Below are 20,831 nucleotides of genomic sequence, written 5' to 3' on the forward strand. Positions count from 1 at the left end.
TCCATATAAGTTTAAGTAGCAGTTGTTGTCTAATGGAACTTTAACTTGTGTACCATCATTCTTTTTATAGCTTACATACATTTCATTGTTATTTTTCGGAATGAGTTTACACCGTGTACCATTTTCTAAGGACTGTACAAACTGCCATCTAAAATATTTATTTTCTTCATTGACAGAAAAGTCACCAACAATAGTTTCAATATTTTTTGTTCCTATCAAACTTTGGTATATTTCATTGACATATGTTTTATCTGCTTTCTTTTCAAGGCTAACGTTTAAGTCTGTTATTTCAGATATAGAATGTGTATGTCCAACGGCACTTTTACTGTTTAAGGTTTCTTGTAAGTTTGTAATATCAGATATAGAATGTGTATGTCCAACGGCACTTTTACTGTTTAAGGTTTCTTGTAAGTTTGTAATATCAGATATAGAATATGTATGTCCAACGGCACTTTTCCTGTTTAAGGTTTCTTGTAAGTTTGTAATATTTGCAATGGTATGTGTATGTCCAACGTCACTTTTCCTGTTTAAGGTTTCTTGTAAGTTTGTAATATCAGATATAGAATGTGTATGTCCAACGGCACTTTTCCTGTTTAAGGTTTCTTGTAAGTTTGTAATATTTGCAATGGTATGTGTATGTCCAACGTCACTTTTCCTGTTTAAGGTTTCTTGTAAGTTTGTAATATCAGATATAGAATGTGTATGAGTCTTATCTGCTTTTGTCTCTAATGTTTCCTTAAGACTTGGTATTTGGTTAATATAATGTATATGAGTCTTTTTAGAATATTCGTTTTCAGCTCTTGTCACTTCACTTGACATTTTATTGTCAACATATGTTTTGTCTGCTAGTTCAGGATGAGTATGTTCTTTTGTTGCATAAGCATTGTTAGCTCTTTCTTCTTCTTTTGCTATTGCATCGTCTACATATTCTTTGTCAGCTTTGTTGTCAACATCTGCTTTCAAAAGAAGTTCATTTATAGGTTTCTCGTTTAAAGTTCCTTTTGTTGGATTTATACAGACAGTATTGTTCTTATTGTCTTGAAATAGAAACTCATCTGTCATTGGGTTTATTGTCAGTTTTAAGTCACCCCCTTTCAATGACTCAGATATCTTAGAATAGTTTGAAAAGTTTGTTGTGTTCTTATTTAGAGCTTGCATAATGAGTTGTCGGTTGTGTTGTATTTCTCTCATAGACGCTGTTTCATTTGACATTTTTATTATAGATAAAATATGCTTCCAATAGAAAAAGAAAATTCTAGAGTTGCTACAACTAAACCATTAGATGAACTTTTTACTAATGTCGGTCAAAAGTTTGAGACAGAGACCGTAAAGCATGAAGGCTATCGTTTTGACTACCCATTAAGATGGTTAAGAGACCCATCTGTCACAAAAGCTATTGGCTTTCGTAGAATGAAGTTCATTTCAGAAGCCATACATGGTTTCCCATTTACGGTCGGTTTTGAAGTTCGATACTATAACAAAGAAAAACGTATGTATGAGAAATTTGAACAGGGAAAACTTTTACAAGTTAGTTTGCTTATAAACTTAGAAACAACTCTTCAAGCTTTTCAAGAAAAAATAAACGATATCTATATCGAATATGCAAAACAGTATAACATTGACGAAGGAGAATACCATCTCGATATTATTTATGACAGGAAAAATGCAACTGTTAAAATCAATAGAATAGAAGACCTTGGAGAAAACGTTTATATTTCTACAAAATATAACAACTTGGCATGGTATAGATTTATGAGGATGTTAAATCAGCCTGCAGCATATCCAGTACACCCAGACTTTTATGAAGTCGAAAACCCTAATGGAACATATGAAAATATTTTCGACCCAGATGCTATTATTGTTCATGCTTCATTTTCTGGTGCGCAAAACTCTTTCTTATGTCTGATGAATGACTTTTACGAAAAACCTACAAAGTTATACGAACCACCAAGTGGAAGTATTTCAGACTTTCAAGTATGGTTTACTACAGATGGAAGAAAAAGAATAATTCCATTATACCATGCGTTTTACTTAGAACTTAGTTTCATATACAACTACTATCGAACGGTAAAAATATAATTTTTTAATACGGTTGAGGTGTTGGATTTGGTTGCCAACTAGACTGTGGTGCAGGTTCAGGCTGTTGTATAACAGGAGCTTGTTCTTCTGGTTCAGGGTCTTTAGGTATAATACCAACAAACTGACCTACTCTTTTACCAATATTTTTGACACCGTTCCATACTCCGCTTCCGACAGATTTTATTCCATTCCATATACCTCTTCCAACATTTCGAAAGAAGTTTCCTATCTTACTGAAGAAACTCATTTACTACGTGTAAAAATCTAATGTCCGCCTAGTCTCTTACGTTTCCTGTTGAGTTCCATAGCATTCTTTAACTGGAGCTCATACATTCTGTTTCTCCTCTGGTAGAAAACATATTCTGGGTCAACTCCTGTGTTCGCGTCATCTGCATAAAGTTGTTTATATCCCACTTCAGGGTTTGTATAAAACTCTTTCCATCTCATATTTGCATACCATGGTGGCAAACCTAACGCAGCGTCATTTGACATGGCAGTTTGCATTTGTACATCTGTTGGCACTTGACCATAGTTTGCCATTGCAGTTTGTATTCTAACTTCATTTGGAATATTCTCTGGGTTTGGTTGTCCAGGTTGCTGTGCATTCGCTAAGTTCTGTGCGTCCATTTAATATTAGATAAAAATATCTCTTACGAGTACATATGCTGAACATTTGCAGGCATTGGTTCATCTTCATATTCTCTGTACTTTTCTGCCACGTCAAATAAATAAATGACACAATGGAAAAAACCTAAAACAAGTAGTCCGATTTCAAACCACATTTACTTACTAATAAAATTTCTTTGTTATGACACTTTCTCCAGTTTATAGGACCTCTCTCATATTCTATCTTGTCATATATAAACTCATAGTCATGTATGTCCTCTAACCATCTCATAACGGTTTCCAAACCACTTTTATCGGATGTAAAGTAAAAGCATGGATGGTTATGTATAACGTCTAAAGTTTCTAAAGAGTCTCTCAAAGTCCAGTCTACTTGGTATTGAAAATCCCATGTGTTATAGAACGGCGGGTCCACTATAAAGAAAACATTTTCCTTGTCTTTATATTTTTCATACAACTCTGTCCAATGACATCTCACAAACTCTATACCCTCAATATATTTTTCTATGTCCTCTTTGAAAACATTTGTATAGTTGAGATATAAAACTTTTGACATAAGTGTTTCAATGTCATGAACTCTTATAGCACCACTATATAATAATCTAGCAGATATACTATCCCAGTCTATATATTCTGCTTTTTTCAAAACCTCTCTCACAATATTTTTCTTATCTAATGGTATACGTTCCATCTTACCTATAGGTATCTTTTCTTTTAACTCTTTCAATATATTGTTTGTGTCTGGTATATGTTTGAGACGGTCCATATAGTTGTCGAAGTCATTGCATATAATCTTTGAGTCTGGGAATATTGTATGGCACAAATGGGATATATAGAAACTTCCACCGAACAAATCTACAAATGTTAGACCATTCGGTAGTTTCTTAAGTTCTCTCAATATAATATCTTTACATTTACTCTTATTTCCAAAGAACGGTAACGGTGGTTTTGTAAAATTCATTTATATATAATAATAAAAATGTTTTTACCCGAAAAGTGACAGAAAAGTGACAAAACATGAAAACATATATAATTTGTGAAAAGTGAAACAAAAAGTGATATTTAAAAAGTGACACCATTAATATGATGTAAATAATAACAGTTTTGGTTTTGTCACCGGCTGGTCGGCTGGGGTTCGGTCCTCCTCTTGGGTCTTGGGCAAAATTTCTTAGGGGCTAGAGGGCGCAACGCGCCTGGAAGCCCCACTCACCTGACCTCATTGGTATGAAAAATAATCCCTCCATATATGGTAAGCACTTATTTTAAAAAGAAAAAAAAATCTTAATTTTGATTTGATCGAAATGATGTAATCAGTTAATGTATATGTCATTATTGAACCTGTGTCATTTACATGACCATTTCACAAAGATATTTTTTTATGGATTAAAAAATCTTTAGATAAGGGGACGAAAATCGCATATTTAATAAATTTTATACAGCTACTTTAGATTAGAAAGAATCCTTTAATAATGACAAAAAGATAAAAATAAATTAACCAAATAATGTATCAATATCTAAGTCAAAGCTCTCAATTACTCCTGGAGCATTTTGTACCATGTTGTAGAACTCAGTATAACTTAACTCGCCTGTATTGTTTCTCGAATATTCTTTGTCCAACTGATTAGCTAACTGATCAACTTTAGCATCCTCAAAGTCAATCAAATCATTGTTCCTGAGAGAAATTTTAAGAACCTTTAAGATTTCATCTTTGGAGACCAATCCACTTCCATCTCGATCGTACGCTTGGAAACACATCTTGGCCTTTTCTTTAAAAGGTGCGGCGGGGTGGAAAATATTAAGTCCCTGTACAAATTCGATGAAGTTGATATTTCCGGAACCGTCGGAGTCAACGATGTTGTATAGTATTTCGCCAATTTCTTTGTTTTCTATATTCAATGTCGTGCAAAATGTCTCCAAGTCTACATGGAATTTCATGGTCATTTTTCTGAAAAGGGTTGCTAGTATGTTTATCTGTTTCTCCGTGAAATATGTTGACTCACAGATCTTGGCTGCATCATTTTCACTAATATATCCTTTGTTAATGGCGCTTTGACCAATTCCCATTATCAGAAATATAATTTTACAACGTTGCAATTCAAACGAGATTGCTCAAAATCAATGATATAAAAAAAAAGGCATTGGGGCTTCCAGGGGCTGCGCCCCTTCTAGCCCCTAAAAAACCTAGAGGAGAACTAAAAAATTATATAGTAAGAAATTAAAGTTTTTATTCGATAAGAACGACATCGCTATCGTTTTCTTCTTCCTCCTCCTCTTCTTCATAGTCAGTATCTGATGGCTCTTTGTCAGCCACATGACCAGCAACAAATATTGAGACAAATTGTTTCTTTGGTTTTGTTAGCAGGAACTTTTGATGGTCGTAGAACACGAATTCTACATTTTGAAAATGTTGTGCTGAGTATTCTGTGAAATGGGAAATTGGAATTGGTTCTCCCATGCCAAAACCAGCAATGGACGCGAACAAAACATCGTCTTCGACTCTTGCAGGTTTGTCAATTGCAACAGTAGTTATTATGTGAGGTTTTCCTTCACATCCTGCAAGAGATTGTACATGATAGATTGCTTTTTCTTCTCCCTCAGGAACTGAAAGTGTGAAATGGAACGAGAGTTCTCCATATTCATTTGCTTCTTCGTAATAGTTGTATGTTGTAGGATACACCAATTGAAATTTTCCTATTCTTGTTTCCCTCAGGTGTTGTCTATATTGCTTGGGAAAACATAAAATAAATTGCTCTATAGCTTGTGTTGCTATTAGATTAGTTGTAACTGGTAATTTTGAGGCGAAAAGGTCTACAAGAACACCGGGATTTTTTATGTCGTTTTCAATTGGTTTAAGAGATTCTATGACTTTGTTAAACATTTCACTATAATCTGTGTTGTCTTCGACCCCCCAATTGTTAAGAAGTTTATACAACAATTTCAGTCTTTTCATGGCGTATTTTCTTTGAATGGAATCGGGTAGCGAGAGGTTACAGTCGTCGGTTTGTGTTTCGTTACTCGAATATTGTTCAAGAGAAATTAAATCTTGAAATTGTGCTCTTGTTAACATACTTGTAGAACTATGTGAAACTTGTTCTGGTGCTGGTTGTAAATCTGTTTCAGATGTTTCTGTTGTGTTTTGAGAAGAAGAAGAACTCAAATTGTTGGACAATTTGTCTTGAATTGTAGAACTATGTGAAACTTGTTCTGGTGCTGTTTGGACAACTGTATCTGTTGTGTTTTGAGAAGAAGAACTCAAATTGTTGGACAAATTGTCTTGAATTGTATGAGGAAGTTGCTTTGGTATTATAGGAGGTCGTAAGGGTTTTGAGAATGGTGAGACATAAGTTGTAGGAACTTTAACTGCAGAGGTAGTCGACGAATTGTTTGCGACACTTTTTCTTCCTTCCATTATGAAAAATAAACTGTTTTTTTCGGACTACTCATAGAAAAGTTTAAAATAAACGGTTTTTACCAACGGAGACCCCCTCTATTTTTTTATTTTATTTAATAGTTACCGTTGGCAAACCGTTCCATCTCAAATATTGAATGAACTATAAACGTTTTTTGTTTTCTATATATACTTTTTTGTCCAACGGTAAAACTTTTTACACAACGGTTTTTGAGAGTCGTCGCCGTTGACTTTTTTGTAGAGCACTCAAAATAGTATAACTTTGTCCGGACAAGTAAGGGTCTATCGTCGCTACAGGAAAAGTTACAGGCGTTCCAAGGAAGTATACTTTGAGAAGCCTTTTCCCCTTATAGAATGAGATAGGACGGTTATTTTACAAAACTGACAACACTTTGACCGAGTAGTTTTTTGTGCTGAACAAAAAGTGTCATATAAACATCTGTCAAAAACCGCTTTTTAACTTCACTTAAAATGCCACGTAAGCTACGTAAGAATATACGTAAGAGGAAGGGAGCATTGAAACATCCAATAGTAAAACTGACACCACAACAACAGTTGCAACAACAAATGATGAATGACCCCACTATGTTGCAACAAATGTCAAGCAACCCTATGCTTTTAAACCGAGTTATTGGTGCACAGAGTGGAGGTTTAAGAGCGGCACTTTTAGCGAAAATGGCAGGCTATGGTGGAGCTGCAGACGGAACAGCTTATAACCCTCAAAGTCAAATGAATTTGAGTTCACTCAAAAATCAAATAACAGATGTCAAAAAGTCAAACATAGACATACAGAAACAAATAAGTGAAAACGAAAAGAAACTAGAATATGACAGACACACAAAGAAACTCAATGAGTTAAACGTAGAGAAAAAGAAGAAAGAAGAACAACTGAAAGAACTAAGTACAGAGGAATATGCGAAAAAAGTGTCAGAAAAAGCAGCAGAAGTAGCAAAAATGGAACAAGATGTTATAAATTTGAAAAACCATACTACTCAATATAAAGTACTGAAAGATGAAGAGATAAAACAAAAAGCCCTGAAGACATATATGGATAGCGATGAGTATAAAAAAGAAGTTGAAGCAAATGTAAAGGCAGAAAAACTTTTACAGTTGCAAAACCAAACCGTACAGTATGAAAACTTAGCACAAGAAAGTAAAAATAACGACGCAGCCATGCAAAAGGCAATGAAAAGCGCAGAATATATAAAAGCTAATAATGACTGGTTAGATGCCCAAGCCAACGCAAAGCAGCCCAACTTATAGGGTCAATAAGGACAAAAATACAAGCGGATGAAGACAGTTCAAATGAAGCTTTAATGAATGCTGACTTTAAGAACGCCTTCGAAGCTCTTCATAGTAAGGTGAAACTAGTGAACGACTTCTCATCTGGAAAGAAACTGAAGTCTGAAGGTTTCGACAACGAGTTAAGAGAAGTAGCACAAAATATGACGAAAATAACAGATGCAGCAACGAGACAGGCAGTTCAAAGTGCCTATGACGCCGTTAGAGCAACTGTTGTGGAAAGTCAAGAAAAAGAGTTACAACAGACCAAAACAGACCTAGTAAATGCTTTCTTAAAACGAAAAGTCAGGTAGGACATTATGCTGCAGATGGAACATATGTGCCAGCTGGTGGAACTTATATACCACCAAACCCTCCAAGAGAAGCACCTGCACCAGGACTACCTAAAACATTTACATCGTCACATGGACACAGACACAGGCATGCACCAAAACCAACACAACAACCAACACAACAACCAACAGTTCAAAATCCAGCACCACAACCAACAGTTCAAAACACTGCACAACAACCACCTCCACAACCAGCACAGCAACCAACAGTTCAAAACACTGCACCACAACCAACAGTTCAAAACCCTGCACAACAACCACAAACAGAGCAAGGACATAAAAGAAGTAGAGAACAAGGAAACCAAGAATTCTTAAAAATGCTTAAGGAAAATTATGGTTACCCAGATACTCTTGACTTTAGTGACAGATATAAAGAAGCTATTAGAAAGTTCAAGGAAGGAAATACTGACCCGAACCTATTTAGCTTTATGGTTCAGCACCAAATGGGATATAATTTCAAACCTGGAAAATACAAGCTCGCTAAGGGATATGATTTAATAGCATATCATCCAAATGACATGATGAATTTACTCCGAGATATTTGGTGTCAGAGATAAATGATAATTCAACTATCTTCATGAAACGCGTAAAAAATAGAGACGGAACGAAAGAAGAAAGGGTTATGAATGCGGATGGCTTAAATAGGGAACTTGTTAAAAACGGTCTCGGAATATATGAAATGCCAGCAGATGAGGTACAAGAAACTCCACAGGAAGAAGTTCAGATACAACCAGACATGGAAGAAATAGTTCAGCAACAACAGCTAGAAGAGCCTGAAGGAAACGAACAAGTCACTCCTTTGGAAACTAACTTCACAGAACTAGATGAAGATTTGGAACAGCCGAAAAATCTTGACCCTCAACAAGTGTATGCGGAGAATATGGAAATATTTCCAAGAGTCTAAGAAAAATTCAGCTGACATAGTAGAAGAATATCGAAAAATGTTCGCCGACATACAAAAGACTCCAACATCAGATGAAAATATTCAGCATAGAATGGAAGAACTGAAAGAAAGTGTACGCAAATACAACAATCCTTTTTACTTACGACCATATAACGTTCAATCTTTGGCTGAACTCGGTGAAAATAAAAGGTTAAATTTCACCAAAACATATAGAAATGAAACATTGTTTAAAGTTCATTCAGAACCTAACCAATATGGAAACAAACCTACTTTTGTTTCTGCAGACTATGGAACTACAATGAGATGGGGTCATAAAGCTAATCCGGATAGGTGGTTCATAAACTTACAACCACAATTCCAAGAAGTTGTAGACGCAATGGAAGTGAATGGTGAACCAGATATAGCTGGTATTTTCAGCGCGGCTTTAATGCCATTGAAAGATATGAAACATGCAGATATTTTGGACCAGTATGAAATGAACATGGCTGATGGAAATATAACACCTGACGTTCTAGAACATTTATCTCAAAGAACTACACAGAACCATAGAGATGGTATATTTGGTGAAGAGTTTAGAAAGAAAGTTAGGGAGATAGAAGGAAGAGAACCTATTGTACATGACCTTGCAAACGAAAGTTTACAAAATGTCATAAAAACTTACTTTGCAGACAATGAACTGAGAAGGGATGAATATTTAAGAAAACTCAAATGGACAGTACCAAATGAAATGTTAGTATTGAAAAACATGTTCCTTGACAAAATAAAACCAACTACAGAAATAAATGACGCAAGACTGAAACATTGGGTAAAAGCTTTCCCATTCACAAAAGATATTATTGGTAACATGGAAAGAAAACCAGAATGGCTACAAAAACATATATTTGGAAACGAGCTTATTCCATATGGACAAGCTCTGTTTGAAGAGCTTGAACCGGAAACTCAGGAAAGAGTCATGCAAACAATACGCGAAGACTCAAATACAAACTATGACAAAATCTTTCTAGGATATAGGTTACCTGAGATGGGCGACCAGAGCCCAAAGGCAAAAAGGACATGGGAAATTTACAACATACTAGGTGAACATGAGGCAAAGATGCAACAACTTGAAGCAGAGGGCAAGTTACCAAAAGCGACACCAAAGAAGAAGAGAAGAGTAGAACAAAGTGAAAATAGTGAAGAAGTAACTTCATCTAGTGAAAGTAGTGGCAATGAAGGAAAAAGAAGAGTTAAAAACTCAGTCAGGAAGAAAGTAAAGCTTGGTCCGAGTGGGTTCTATTATGACACATAAATCCAACTATTCTATATTTTTACCCATATGAAATGTACGCCGCTCAGAATATAACGCCAACAGTTTTGGATGCCATGAACGGAAATGTTTCCGAATGGTATAACGAATGCGACAATGCCATTAGAAGGTCAGAAATAGTTCCTGGAACTTACGAATATACAACTGCTGTTTCTTATGGAAACGTAGGTGAGTTTGGAGAAGGTTCTTCAACAACAGTAGATATTGCTTGCGACAGGTTTCATATTATTTCTATTGACAACTCATTCTTATACGTGGAACAAGACATTGAAATAAAACCTTCTGCCAAGTTGTCTGACAAGAAAGGTTGCAATGGAATTTTCTATGTCGGATACCAATATGCTCCAGAAGTTTTCATGGGATATAAGATATATTCTAACTCTGACTTAGTTCAAACAGTAACATGGGCAAACTATGAATGGTTCGCTTTGAGAAACTCAGTACAACCACAAGCTAGAGAACAAACAGACCAGTATGCAAATATTGAGAAAATAAGAAGACTTGACCCTAACGTTCCAGGAGTTTATGTTAACCTTTCTGGACAAACTGCAGCAGCAGTAACCAAAGTAAAACTGAAACTTAGAGTTCCTTTGTCATCTTTCCTCATCTTCAGGTTTTTAAGATACTTGCCAAACTGGGCAGGAAAAATTTCTATCGAACTTACTCCAAGCAAAAATAACTTAGTCATTGCACCAACACAAGACCCATTCACTCTTACAGACGTAAAGGGAACAAATCAAACGTCATTCGCCGAATTTTGCAAAGACAAAGTTGACTTAGACTTTGGTTTCTCAAACTTCAACAATGAAGTAAACTATTATTTCAATGCTGCTGGAACTGCTTGGGACCCAGTTAAGTTCACATGCGAAAAATTTGAATGCAAGAGAATAGAAAGCAGACTTGCAGTCTATATGTTGGACCCAGATATTTCAAATGCTTTAGCTGCCAAATATATTGCAGTTCCACTTATGTTCCCTATACACCAAATATCTGTCAAAGACTTTGCAGGTGAAGTTGGAAACCAAAGTGCTGACCCAGGTGCAAGAACAGATATTGCTTTAACAACTGCAATGAAACATGCAGATACTATGTTTGTACTGTTCAGACGAACTATAAATGACTATTCTTGTTTCTACAACCCCGGTATTAAATATCATATAAACATAGATGGCAAATATTATCCAAGAGAAGAATATTCTACAGTTGAGGATATGAGGTCATACAACTTGACATTAGATGCTATGAACTTTAACAACAACTTCACAACAACCATTAACCCTGAAATGCAAAGTTCTATTATGCCATATGTGAAAGTATGGACTCATACAGGAGGTCAAAAAACTCAATATACAAATGGAGACCGTTCAAACTTTTGGCTTGGCATTCCATTTGCTGACTCAGAAGACTTTATGGGTGGTATTTCAACTGTTGGTACTGTACAAATACAATATACTGGTGACAGAGACGGTCCAGATGAACTGAGAGCAAAGAAGTTTACAAAACCAATAGCACTTTTCACGGAAGATGCTCTTTTGAAGATTCGTTCGATGAAACCTGCTGGGGCTCCTCAGATTGGCATAACGACAGCTTCCATCGAGCAGATTTTGGCAGCAGGTCAGTAAGTTGTTCTTGAACTGACTTCTCTCCGTCAAATATTGACAGTACGCCAGTTTTGACATAATATTGTAAGATAAACTTACCTTTAGAAATATCTGTAAGTTTTGAAGTTATATTTTTGTCTGCTTCAAGAACTTTCACCATTTCAGTTATACCAACTTTCTTTGCTTTATGGAAATATTTTGGTTCAGCAAATATTGCTATTCTATAACATTTACCATTGTTTGTATAAAGAACTATTCTGTCAATGTATTTGTATTGTTTGTGTGTGTAAACTTTGTTCTGCTTCAATTCGAAGAGATACTCGAATACGTCCATCTTTTTATTCTAAGTAAAATGTCATTTCCGAAAAATAGAAGCGTGAGTGTTTCAAAAGGTTTAATGGCGGTGGCAGATGTGAAGTTAAATTCACCAACTCAAACAAACAGTCAAAGTGTTATTGTCAATGTCAAAGACAGAGATGTTGAAGTGGGGAAACCATACGAAGACGAAGATGGTATAACAATTGTTCCTGTAAAAGAACCAACATATCCTGAAGTTAGCAGAGACTTAAGTTCTGTTGCAGATATTCGAAACGACTACCAACAACTGAAAGACAAACTTCAAACTCAGGAGAAGATTTGTCAAGCTTTAAGTATAATGTTAAACTTGGTCGAACACAACCCTGTAAAAGTGAACTCATATGTCATTGCACCTCATGAAGTTTTGAAAGAACTATTGAAACTTTTGACAGAGGCAGACGATATAAACATCAAAGAAATAGAACCCGACATTAGTTGCTGTGGTGTTTCATATAATGTCATTGACAAGATATACGTTATGAAAGGAGGTGAAACGTTGAACTTAAAGTATAGTTTCCCAGACGTCATAAAAATATTTGACGACCACAACATTTCATTAAATTTATTTGCTAAGTAAAAATGTCAAAACTTCTTGAAAGATGTTTGAAGAAAAATAATATAGACTTTATTTCATGTAAAGGACTTTACACACTTTTGAACGATATGAAAGACCCTGTTTTGTTTGTTCGTGTAGACAAAGGAAAGTTCTATGTCTTTACAAAATATTTGAACTTCTTAGACAGAGAACTTCAAGAAACGCCATGTGAAAGTTTAGATGAAGTTCTTCTCCACTTTCAGAAAAACTTTTAAATATATATAAATGGCAGAAGATATAATGGTTTATACTATTACGACTAAAAACCCTGAGTCATATAATTCTATAACAACAAACTTACAAAGTCCTCAAGGACGATATTGTAAACTAACCTTAAACACAATGACGACTAAAGCCTGTTTTGCTCTTTTGACACCAGAAGACTTTATTGTTGTGAATGGTAAAAAATACTCCTTTGAAGATACTTACTCAGATATACCACCAACAGGTTTTGTTGACTTATTTAATACTTTAAGTACGGGTGTAACATGTGCTGCAACTAGAGCAGGTTTCATTATGTTTGGATGTCCGACTGAGTTTACTATAAACGATATGAGCTATAATACAAAACTTATTTCTGGTTTTTACTACCAACAGTTTCCTATAACAGGAAAAGGTGTCATACAAGGAATGTCTATTCCATTGACATTAAGCACACCAATCTTATATATTGTTTCAAACTTAGGTTCAAAGTGTTATTCGAATGTCGACAGAAACTATTATGACCAAAAGATACTTATGCGTATAAACAATACTTTCTCTGCTGGTTTGCCTATTGTTCATTCGAATGCAGAATTTTCAACCTTAGTGAACTCAAACACTTTGGCAAGTATAACGTTGACATTAGTTGACGCAAACTTTGTTCCTGTAAAACTTTTATGTCCTATGTATTTGTCAATGACGGCAGAAAGTTTCGAATTGGAAGATGCAACTGGTGAAAGTATTGTATTACAAGAACAACTTCAACAACAAATAGCTCAAGAACAACAAATGCAACAAATGCAACAACAAAGTCAAGAATAAAAAAAATATTTTTTTTATTTTTATAAAAATGTACAGAATAGATGTTTCAGATTTTTATGACTTCCAAGCATTCAGAAATATGTGTCCATTTAGAGACTATAACAAAGCAGTCGAGAATTTGAAACGTTTAGTCATTTATGTCGACTCTGCCCCAGAATGTTATTATGAAAGAATGGGATGTAGTCTTTAACAAACCTAAAGCAACAATAGTTTCAGAACAAGAATGTAGACAGAAACTTAAGAAAATAAAAAGTGTACAAGTTGGATGAAGATGTTAGATGCTTGGGATATCTTATTGTCAAAGTTAGAAGATTTTTCAGTTCGAGGTATAAAGTTCTATACACCTTCTCCAAACTTCTATTCTATCTTCACTGGATATAAATACGAACAAGTAGAATGGAAAGAAAATATTATAGAAGCTTGGTTAGACCATGTCAAAGAAATTATATGCAATGGAAACGAAAGAGTCTATGAGTATATCTTATGTTGGTTTGCAAACATCTTACAACATCCAAGTGCTAAAATGAAACTGCTCTCATTATAATTGGAAAACAAGGAACTGGTAAGAACACTTTCTTTACAGATATTTTGTGCAAACTGTTAGAAGGGCTATTCGAACCCGAATATGACAAACTTAGAAAACATCTGTGGCAAGTTTAACTCCTCATAGAGAATATGAAACTTATAGTTTGCAATGAACTTCAAAGTATAGATACAACAAAGTTTTGAACTCAGATGCTTTGAAGAGTCTTATAACAGACAAAGTTGGAGTTGTTGAAAGAAAATATAAAGACCAAAGAGTTTGTGAAAATGTTGCAAACTTCATTATGGTTTCAAACAATGCTGTTCCGATGAAGTTAGAAAGTTCTGACAGAAGATATGTAGTTGTCAGAACGTCAGAAGCTCATATGCAAGATACAGAATATTTTGACGACTTAGCAGAAACTTTGACATCTGACTTTTACAACCACTTGTTCTCATATTTTATGACATTAGATATTTCAAAGTTCAATCCAAGACAAATTCCACATACCGAAGAGAGACAAACATTGTTAGAAGCAAACAAGAGTGTATATGAACTGTTCATAGATGAAACTGACTTTGAGTGTTTAGATGAAAGGTCATTGTACGATTCGTATAAACAATATTGTCAAGAATATGGTTATATGACAGCGTCTAAACGAACTTCTTGGCAAATGTCAAAAGTCTTTTAGACGTACAGAATGGTGTATATACAAAGAAAAATTTTTATGAGTAAATTTTAAAAAAAATATTTTTTTATCCGATAAAAAGATGGCAAAATTCATCTCAGTAAAAAGTACATGTCAGGACTTAAAGAAGAACTAGACCCATTCACATATTTGAATGTTTACTTCTACCATTTTGAAAAGTCTTCATTCAGCAAAGTTTGGAACATCGAACCAGTTAAGTTTGCTATTGTGACTAAAAATGGTGCGAAATTTGAAGACTTAGACATAGAAGGTTTGTTAGCAGTCAAAGAAAGTTTTTGACAGAAGGTTTTCAAACCTTAAAGAAGGCAAAGCATACAAACTTGTTATACCTTATGAACCAAAGAAAGCAGACGACTATGAATATTATGAGTCTAAAGTTTGAAGTTCAAGGTAAATTGGGTAAAAGATTTTAGAGTCTAAGCCAGTGTTTGCTCCTAAAGAGGAAGAGAACATTGACATTGACCCAGAAATGTTCTAAAAATAAAATTTTATTTTTACATGTCAAATTTCTTTTTCTCTGGAACTGGTTCAGGTTCTTTCTTCTCTTCTTTCTACTTTCTTTTCTTTCTTCTTCTTTTTCTGGTGGAGTTATGTCAAATTTGGCGCAACTATATTTATGTAAAAGTTCTTTGTCCTTTAATAGCTCATCTATTCTGTTTTCTATTTCATCTTCAAGAACAGCGCATGTGTCTTCTTTGCATTCTAAGAAGTTTTGTTGGACTTCATCTTTCCAATCGGCGTCATCTCTGTCAACAAGTCTGTCATTGACAAATTTTAAGACTGCTTTCTGCTTAATGTTTTATGGTTCTTGTCATATTCCCAGAAACAGAACTTTAGAACAAATTCACCTTTCTTGTTTACACTATGTAAGATTTTATGGTCGACAGATGTTTGCTGTCGAAAAGCTTGTCTCGAATATAGATAGCGAAATCGCTAGACATTTTCTAAAAGATAAAAATTTTAATTTTTCTAAAAATATGTTAGAAAAAAAGTTTGCTGACATTGACAAAGAAATTTGAGAATGTTTTAAACAAGAACAAGAGGAAGTTAGAAAATGCTCAGATAAAGCCTATACATGACAAGTTCTTATTTGCTCAGAATGGTATAACAGGTCTAATTGCACCACTGGGTCGGGTAAGACTTTCACTTATCTTAAAATGGCTGCACAACAACAAGAACTAGATGAGAAGAACCCATTCTATGAGTTAGTTGTCATTTGTTAGTACTTCTGGTCAATTTGACCAAACCGTCAATTCGTTCAAAGATATTATAAAGAAGTCTAAGTTAGTATGTATAAAGATACTGAGTTGTTAGATTGGATAAAGAAGTACCAAAGAAGAGTTTTGAAGTACAATGCTATAAATGAGTATATAAATTCTAAGTTTAAAGACCCAATGAGGAAATGCAGAGAATATTAGAGAAGAAACACTTCAGAAACAAAACAGAAAGAGATAGAATACATTTCGAAGAAATTGCAATTTACGATTGGAAGACTTACCCTCATAGTGTCTTCTTATCTTAGATGACTTTGCTTCTCATCCTTTGTTAAAGAACAGAGAACAAGATATGTGTCGAATTCTTAAGAAAGCTCAGACACTTTAACATCTCAGTTGTCATTTGTGTACAGACAGCAAAGAGTTTAAGTAAGGATGTTAAAAGAATACTTACTGACATTGTACTTTTCCCCGGATTGTCCGAAGACGATTTCATGGAACTTATGAAAGAGTCCATGGCAGGTAAGTTTGACAGACATGAACTATGGGAGAAGTACAAAGTCATACAAGACCCTCATACTTCTTTCAGAATTCATATCTACGCAAACAAAGTTCAAATTGTAAAAAGTCAAGCTTGAAAAATAAAGAGTTCATTTACTCTACTTGTTTGAAGTTGTCAAAATACTCTGTTATTTTTCACGATTTTCATGAGTTTTGGCGACCCAGAAAAAAGTCGGTCTCGCTGTTCTTCACTGTTTTCATAGAGTTTTGGCGACTACGTTTTTTTACGTACTCGCTGTTCTTCACTGTTTTCATACGGAATCTCTTCTCTCGGTTTTACATGGTAAGCGTTATTTTTACATTATGACACGAAGTGAAGATTTGCACTTCGTCAAAAATTAGCGTTATTTTTACATTATGACACGAAGTGAAGATTTGCACTTCGTCAAATTTTATAAAAAATTAGCGTTATTTTCTGACTTTCACAAAAGACCAAAAATAAACGCTTTACATGTATTTTTCAGCAACTTCGTCAAAAATTTTATAGCTTTATCTATCTCATCTACTTCAAACGTTTCTTTACCTTTTATGGGAGCACCATATATTTTCTCAAACTTTTCAAGTAGTTCTGTTTCTGCAGCTCTCATATCATTAACGAACACAACCTTGACTCTATTGACTGTACTGTCATATCTTTGAGTTATATTATATTTCTTCCTATCTTAATATCTCTTTGTATTGAAGTCCTTCGGTTTCTGAACGATGTAAAGTAAGCCTTCACTGCAACGTTCCGTATCGAATGAACCATATGTTATGAAGTTATATCCAACAACTGGGTCAATCCATAACAAAACTATTGGTATAAGACTTTTGTCGATGAGATATGCTGTAGTTCCATAGAATCTTACCGATATCATAAGCTCAGGATTTCTTGTCAAAATTTTCTGAGTAGAAGCAATTCCAACCCAATGGTATGTTTTCTTTCCAGATGGAGATAAAATGTCTGACAAAGAATATTTGTTGTATTTCTTTGAGTATCTTACGTTTAAATCACCTATTCTAACCAATTTGGTGTCATTGTCTATCTTTCTAACTGTTTCAAACTCAATGTTTGTCATTTCTGTTCTTACATACAAAATAAAAAAATAAATAAAAATAAAACTAACTTTATTTTTTCTGTCTTAAGGAAATTCATGAAAAAGTGTCATTTTTTTTTCATGTCCGAAGACTCGAAGGTGCAACACTTCCAAAATACCGACGAACTCAGAAGAGCAGCATGGCAGTATCTTCTTGACAACTTCTTTGAGTTCTCCAGGTACACCTTGGAAAATGCTGAAGAACTCCGACACAGAGAATTTGGAGAAATTGCACTCCAATACTACCTTGACAAACAAAGGGTAAACAAAGGGTAAATTAAGACTAAAAACTTAACGTTTAAAAAGTGACATTTTTAATGAGCTCCGAGTCACCGAGAAAACTTGGTCAGATGTTAGCAGCTTACTTCCCTGAGGAGGATGGAAGCGTTACATACGTAAGGTTCAAAAACAACGAACCTGGAATTGCGTACCAAATTCGCAATTACATGACCATGGAAGAGTACGAAAGGTTCCTACAAGAGAAACCAGCTCTAAACAACTCAGAAAAGAAAGAATAAAAAGTTTAACTCGTAATTGTTTATTTTTTTTACTTGTATGGGCAAGCTGCAAGAATGAAGTCGACTATCTCAGTCTTTGTCTTGACCAGTTGGACGGCTCTTGTGAGTATGTCTGTTTTGCGGTCTCCAGCTGGTGTCTGACCTTCGTAATTGCGCATGTTCTTGAGAGCTCCAACTGTAAATGGTTGTAGGATGAAGAGTCTCTCAGACTGCTTGAGGTAGTCTTCACGGTCACGAACCGAATCTGTGGTACGAGTCGAATCGGTCGATTTGAGGGAAGAGAGTGAGAGCCTGTCTTCTTCCATTGGGGTAGTAGCATACTCTTTGCGTAAGCGGTTCAGACCTTCCTCGAACTCTTGGTCTCTCTTGGATTGAGATTGGAATTGGAATTGTGGGGCAGGGTTTTGCATAAACATCCAAGGGTTGGGGAAGTAAGGCATAGGCTGAGGAGGGTAGTTCGGGAAGCCTTGTGGTGGGTAGTAACCTTGAGGTGGAAATTGGTAGTAAATCGGAGGTACTTGCTGGAACTGAGGTGCAGGGGCTGGTGCTTTAGGTTCCTCTGGTTTGGGAATGGACTGGGTTGGTGGTACGTCGGACATTGTTCTGAAACAGTACAAGACTAGTTCTGAAACAGTACAAGTATTGTTCTGAAAAAGTACAAGTATTGTTCTGAAGCAGTGCAAGTATTGTTCTGAAAAAGTACAAGTATTGTTCTGAAGCAGTACAAGTATTGTTCTGAAAAAGTACAAGTATTGTTCTGAAAAAGTACAAGTATTGTTCTGAAACAGAAAATTTTTCTCACAAATTGAGAGCTTTTACGGGAAATTTGTTCTGAAAAAGGACAAGTATTGTTCTGAAAAAGTACAAGTATTGTTCTGAAACAGTACAAGACTAGTTCTGAAACAGTACAAGTATTGTTCTGAAAAAGTACAAGACTAGTTCTGAAACAGAACAATGGACAACATCGAGCCATTAGATGAGGCAATTTACCTTATAGAGATAAATGAAGTTGTTAAGCAGTACTTGGGCAAGGACAAAGCCAACAAGTCCCTCGGCTGCTGGTTGTCTGGAAGAGGTGCGCTGAAAATCGAAATTGAAACCGGAATTCCAATTCAAATACCAGAAAACACTCCTGTAGACGACATAAAGGAGATGAAGAAAGAAGCTCTTCTCAAGTTCTTTGCAAAGCGCCCATGGATACAACTTCCAAACAGAGAGAGTCCAATTCCACGAATTATACAAATTCTCAGAGCACTGTTCCACTTCTCAGGACGGCCGTTCTTCATAACCTCAGAAGGCGACATCCAACCAGTACTGTAAACCTTAACGTTTAGAGTAAAAACATTTTTTTTTCATTTTTTGAATGAAGCAAGTTAAATTCGTCCCACACCAATCTCAATGGACCGATGAAGAGTTTCAAGCCATCGTTGAAGACGTTGAGAACGACATAGACGGCGAACTTGAAGGAGCTCAAATCACAATTGCAACCAAAATTGCAGAGGTCAAGGAACAGATAGCTCCACTTAAAGCTACCAAAGCTACTCTTGACCTCATGGATAGTTACCGTTTAGATGTCAAGAGTGGAATAAGACAATTAAAATTAAAACTTCTAAACTACGAAGCTATACTCCAAAAGTTAGCAGAAATGAGAAGACTTTACCAGAGCTACTTACATGTAAGGGACTTACCTTCAAGCAGTCCGACCAAAGATGAATTTGTTGACATTGTCCCAATTTTGTCCGAAAGTCAGCTCAGATGTTTCGAACTGCTCCCAACATATCCGGAATATGAACGTTTGCCTGAACTCTTTCGGTTCCTCAAAAAACGTTTTTTGGTTCTCATGTTCGAAACTTTTATCGGAAGAGACAACAAACGTTCAGAAGAAGAACAAGATATTATTTTAAACTTGTTGTATGACATAACTGTCATAACAAGCTTTTTGAAGTAAAACCGTCATTCTCAAACCACTTCATTTTTTCGATGTCCGAACAAGCACCGAAGCCAAACTCAATGGCAGATGTCCTTTCAAGGTTGCCAGAAAGCGCCCAGTTCAAATTCAAATTGCCCAATTGAACGCTCATCTGTCAAACACCATTAAGACTCTCCAAAGTAGTCTTATGGAAGAGATAACCAATCTCAAAGTCAAGTCCTCACGAACCAAGCTTCCAATGAGAAAGTCCTGAACGATTTCGCGGAAACCTTGCGCCAATACAACATAGAGAACCAAAACCTTGCCCGACTCATCTACCGTTTCTTCGAAGAGATAGACGCCATCTGGAAGGTACTCGGAAAGGACAGAACATGCAACACCGTACTTCGTGAACACAGAATTGCCGAAGGTATTATCAAAGAAGAGGAAGAAGAGGAAGAAGAAGAAGAGAAACACGAAGAAAAGGAAGTTTGGGCAACCCTTGTTGTCGATGACGCTTACGAAATTTCCCAACCCTACCCATACAAAATCCGCAACAAGGCGACAGGCAAGGTTCTTACCCCAGTCCTCAACAACTTGGGACACTTGAACCTTAACCTTCGGAATTACGGTTCAGTTTCCATGGGAAGGCTTGTCGGCATGCAATGGGTTCCAAATCCAGACAAGAAGTCGAGGGTCAGACACATTGACGGTGACAAGCTCAACAACCGTAAGGAGAACCTCGAGTGGTTCTAAGAGTAAAAAAATTTTATTTTAGGGGGAAACCCC

At 35.6% G+C, this 20,831-nt stretch overlaps 14 protein-coding genes and 4 pseudogenes across 18 annotated transcripts, besides 2 other annotated features; 11 read left to right on the forward strand and 7 right to left on the reverse strand.

The window, feature by feature from the left end:
* Positions 1 to 735: part of a mobile genetic element that runs on past the window's edge.
* A 756-nt stretch (positions 736 to 1,491) lies between these two features.
* Positions 1,492 to 2,079, forward strand: TVAGG3_0700110 (uncharacterized protein; the record flags this gene model as incomplete). Its single annotated transcript, XM_051243355.1, has 1 exon — positions 1,492 to 2,079. The coding sequence occupies one exon, from the start codon at positions 1,492 to 1,494 to the stop codon at positions 2,077 to 2,079; it is 588 nt and encodes a 195-aa protein (XP_051089942.1).
* A 4-nt stretch (positions 2,080 to 2,083) lies between these two features.
* On the reverse strand, positions 2,084 to 2,326 carry TVAGG3_0700120 (serine threonine-protein phosphatase family; the record flags this gene model as incomplete). The annotated part of the gene is made up of 1 exon (XM_051243356.1): positions 2,084 to 2,326. One exon carries the CDS (start codon positions 2,324 to 2,326, stop codon positions 2,084 to 2,086), a length of 243 nt encoding a protein of 80 aa, XP_051089943.1.
* Positions 2,327 to 2,343: 17 nt separating this feature from the next.
* On the reverse strand, positions 2,344 to 2,706 carry TVAGG3_0700130 (uncharacterized protein; the record flags this gene model as incomplete). The annotated part of the gene is made up of 1 exon (XM_051243357.1): positions 2,344 to 2,706. One exon carries the CDS (start codon positions 2,704 to 2,706, stop codon positions 2,344 to 2,346), a length of 363 nt encoding a protein of 120 aa, XP_051089944.1.
* A 230-nt stretch (positions 2,707 to 2,936) lies between these two features.
* Positions 2,937 to 3,664, reverse strand: TVAGG3_0700140 (phage tail repeat-like family; the record flags this gene model as incomplete). The annotated part of the gene is made up of 1 exon (XM_051243358.1): positions 2,937 to 3,664. A coding segment is annotated over one exon (728 nt), but the record flags the coding sequence as incomplete, so codon positions are not given.
* A 530-nt stretch (positions 3,665 to 4,194) lies between these two features.
* Positions 4,195 to 4,767, reverse strand: TVAGG3_0700150 (oxidoreductase activity, acting on NAD(P)H, oxygen as acceptor; the record flags this gene model as incomplete). The annotated part of the gene is made up of 1 exon (XM_001299672.1): positions 4,195 to 4,767. The coding sequence occupies one exon, from the start codon at positions 4,765 to 4,767 to the stop codon at positions 4,195 to 4,197; it is 573 nt and encodes a 190-aa protein (XP_001299673.1).
* A 160-nt stretch (positions 4,768 to 4,927) lies between these two features.
* TVAGG3_0700160 (attachment subunit-related family) lies at positions 4,928 to 6,112 on the reverse strand (the record flags this gene model as incomplete). The annotated part of the gene is made up of 1 exon (XM_001299671.2): positions 4,928 to 6,112. The coding sequence occupies one exon, from the start codon at positions 6,110 to 6,112 to the stop codon at positions 4,928 to 4,930; it is 1,185 nt and encodes a 394-aa protein (XP_001299672.2).
* A 471-nt stretch (positions 6,113 to 6,583) lies between these two features.
* TVAGG3_0700170 (protein of unknown function, DUF4106 family) lies at positions 6,584 to 7,038 on the forward strand (the record flags this gene model as incomplete). The annotated part of the gene is made up of 1 exon (XM_051243359.1): positions 6,584 to 7,038. A coding segment is annotated over one exon (455 nt), but the record flags the coding sequence as incomplete, so codon positions are not given.
* A 28-nt stretch (positions 7,039 to 7,066) lies between these two features.
* TVAGG3_0700180 lies at positions 7,067 to 8,451 on the forward strand (annotated as a pseudogene). Its single transcript has one exon. A coding segment is annotated over exon 1 (1,385 nt).
* A 440-nt stretch (positions 8,452 to 8,891) lies between these two features.
* Positions 8,892 to 20,831: part of a mobile genetic element that runs on past the window's edge.
* On the forward strand, positions 9,378 to 9,938 carry TVAGG3_0700200 (protein of unknown function, DUF4106 family; the record flags this gene model as incomplete). The annotated part of the gene is made up of 1 exon (XM_051243360.1): positions 9,378 to 9,938. One exon carries the CDS (start codon positions 9,378 to 9,380, stop codon positions 9,936 to 9,938), a length of 561 nt encoding a protein of 186 aa, XP_051089947.1.
* TVAGG3_0700210 (protein of unknown function, DUF4106 family) lies at positions 9,971 to 10,926 on the forward strand (the record flags this gene model as incomplete). The annotated part of the gene is made up of 1 exon (XM_051243361.1): positions 9,971 to 10,926. A coding segment is annotated over one exon (956 nt), but the record flags the coding sequence as incomplete, so codon positions are not given.
* TVAGG3_0700220 (protein of unknown function, DUF4106 family) lies at positions 11,955 to 12,487 on the forward strand (the record flags this gene model as incomplete). Its single annotated transcript, XM_051243362.1, has 1 exon — positions 11,955 to 12,487. A coding segment is annotated over one exon (533 nt), but the record flags the coding sequence as incomplete, so codon positions are not given.
* On the forward strand, positions 12,735 to 13,532 carry TVAGG3_0700230 (uncharacterized protein; the record flags this gene model as incomplete). The annotated part of the gene is made up of 1 exon (XM_051243363.1): positions 12,735 to 13,532. The coding sequence occupies one exon, from the start codon at positions 12,735 to 12,737 to the stop codon at positions 13,530 to 13,532; it is 798 nt and encodes a 265-aa protein (XP_051089950.1).
* On the forward strand, positions 13,798 to 14,790 carry TVAGG3_0700240 (annotated as a pseudogene). The gene has a single exon. A coding segment is annotated over exon 1 (993 nt).
* Positions 16,991 to 17,597, reverse strand: TVAGG3_0700250 (annotated as a pseudogene). The gene has a single exon. A coding segment is annotated over exon 1 (607 nt).
* TVAGG3_0700260 (uncharacterized protein) lies at positions 17,933 to 18,133 on the forward strand (the record flags this gene model as incomplete). Its single annotated transcript, XM_051243364.1, has 1 exon — positions 17,933 to 18,133. The coding sequence occupies one exon, from the start codon at positions 17,933 to 17,935 to the stop codon at positions 18,131 to 18,133; it is 201 nt and encodes a 66-aa protein (XP_051089951.1).
* TVAGG3_0700270 (uncharacterized protein) lies at positions 18,163 to 18,732 on the reverse strand (the record flags this gene model as incomplete). Its single annotated transcript, XM_051243365.1, has 1 exon — positions 18,163 to 18,732. The coding sequence occupies one exon, from the start codon at positions 18,730 to 18,732 to the stop codon at positions 18,163 to 18,165; it is 570 nt and encodes a 189-aa protein (XP_051089952.1).
* TVAGG3_0700280 (uncharacterized protein) lies at positions 19,088 to 19,453 on the forward strand (the record flags this gene model as incomplete). Its single annotated transcript, XM_051243366.1, has 1 exon — positions 19,088 to 19,453. One exon carries the CDS (start codon positions 19,088 to 19,090, stop codon positions 19,451 to 19,453), a length of 366 nt encoding a protein of 121 aa, XP_051089953.1.
* TVAGG3_0700290 lies at positions 19,497 to 20,798 on the forward strand (annotated as a pseudogene). The gene has a single exon. A coding segment is annotated over exon 1 (1,302 nt).

This window comes from Trichomonas vaginalis, chromosome III (assembly GCF_026262505.1).
Source record: "Trichomonas vaginalis G3 chromosome III, whole genome shotgun sequence".
NCBI lineage: Eukaryota > Parabasalia > Trichomonadida > Trichomonadidae > Trichomonas > Trichomonas vaginalis.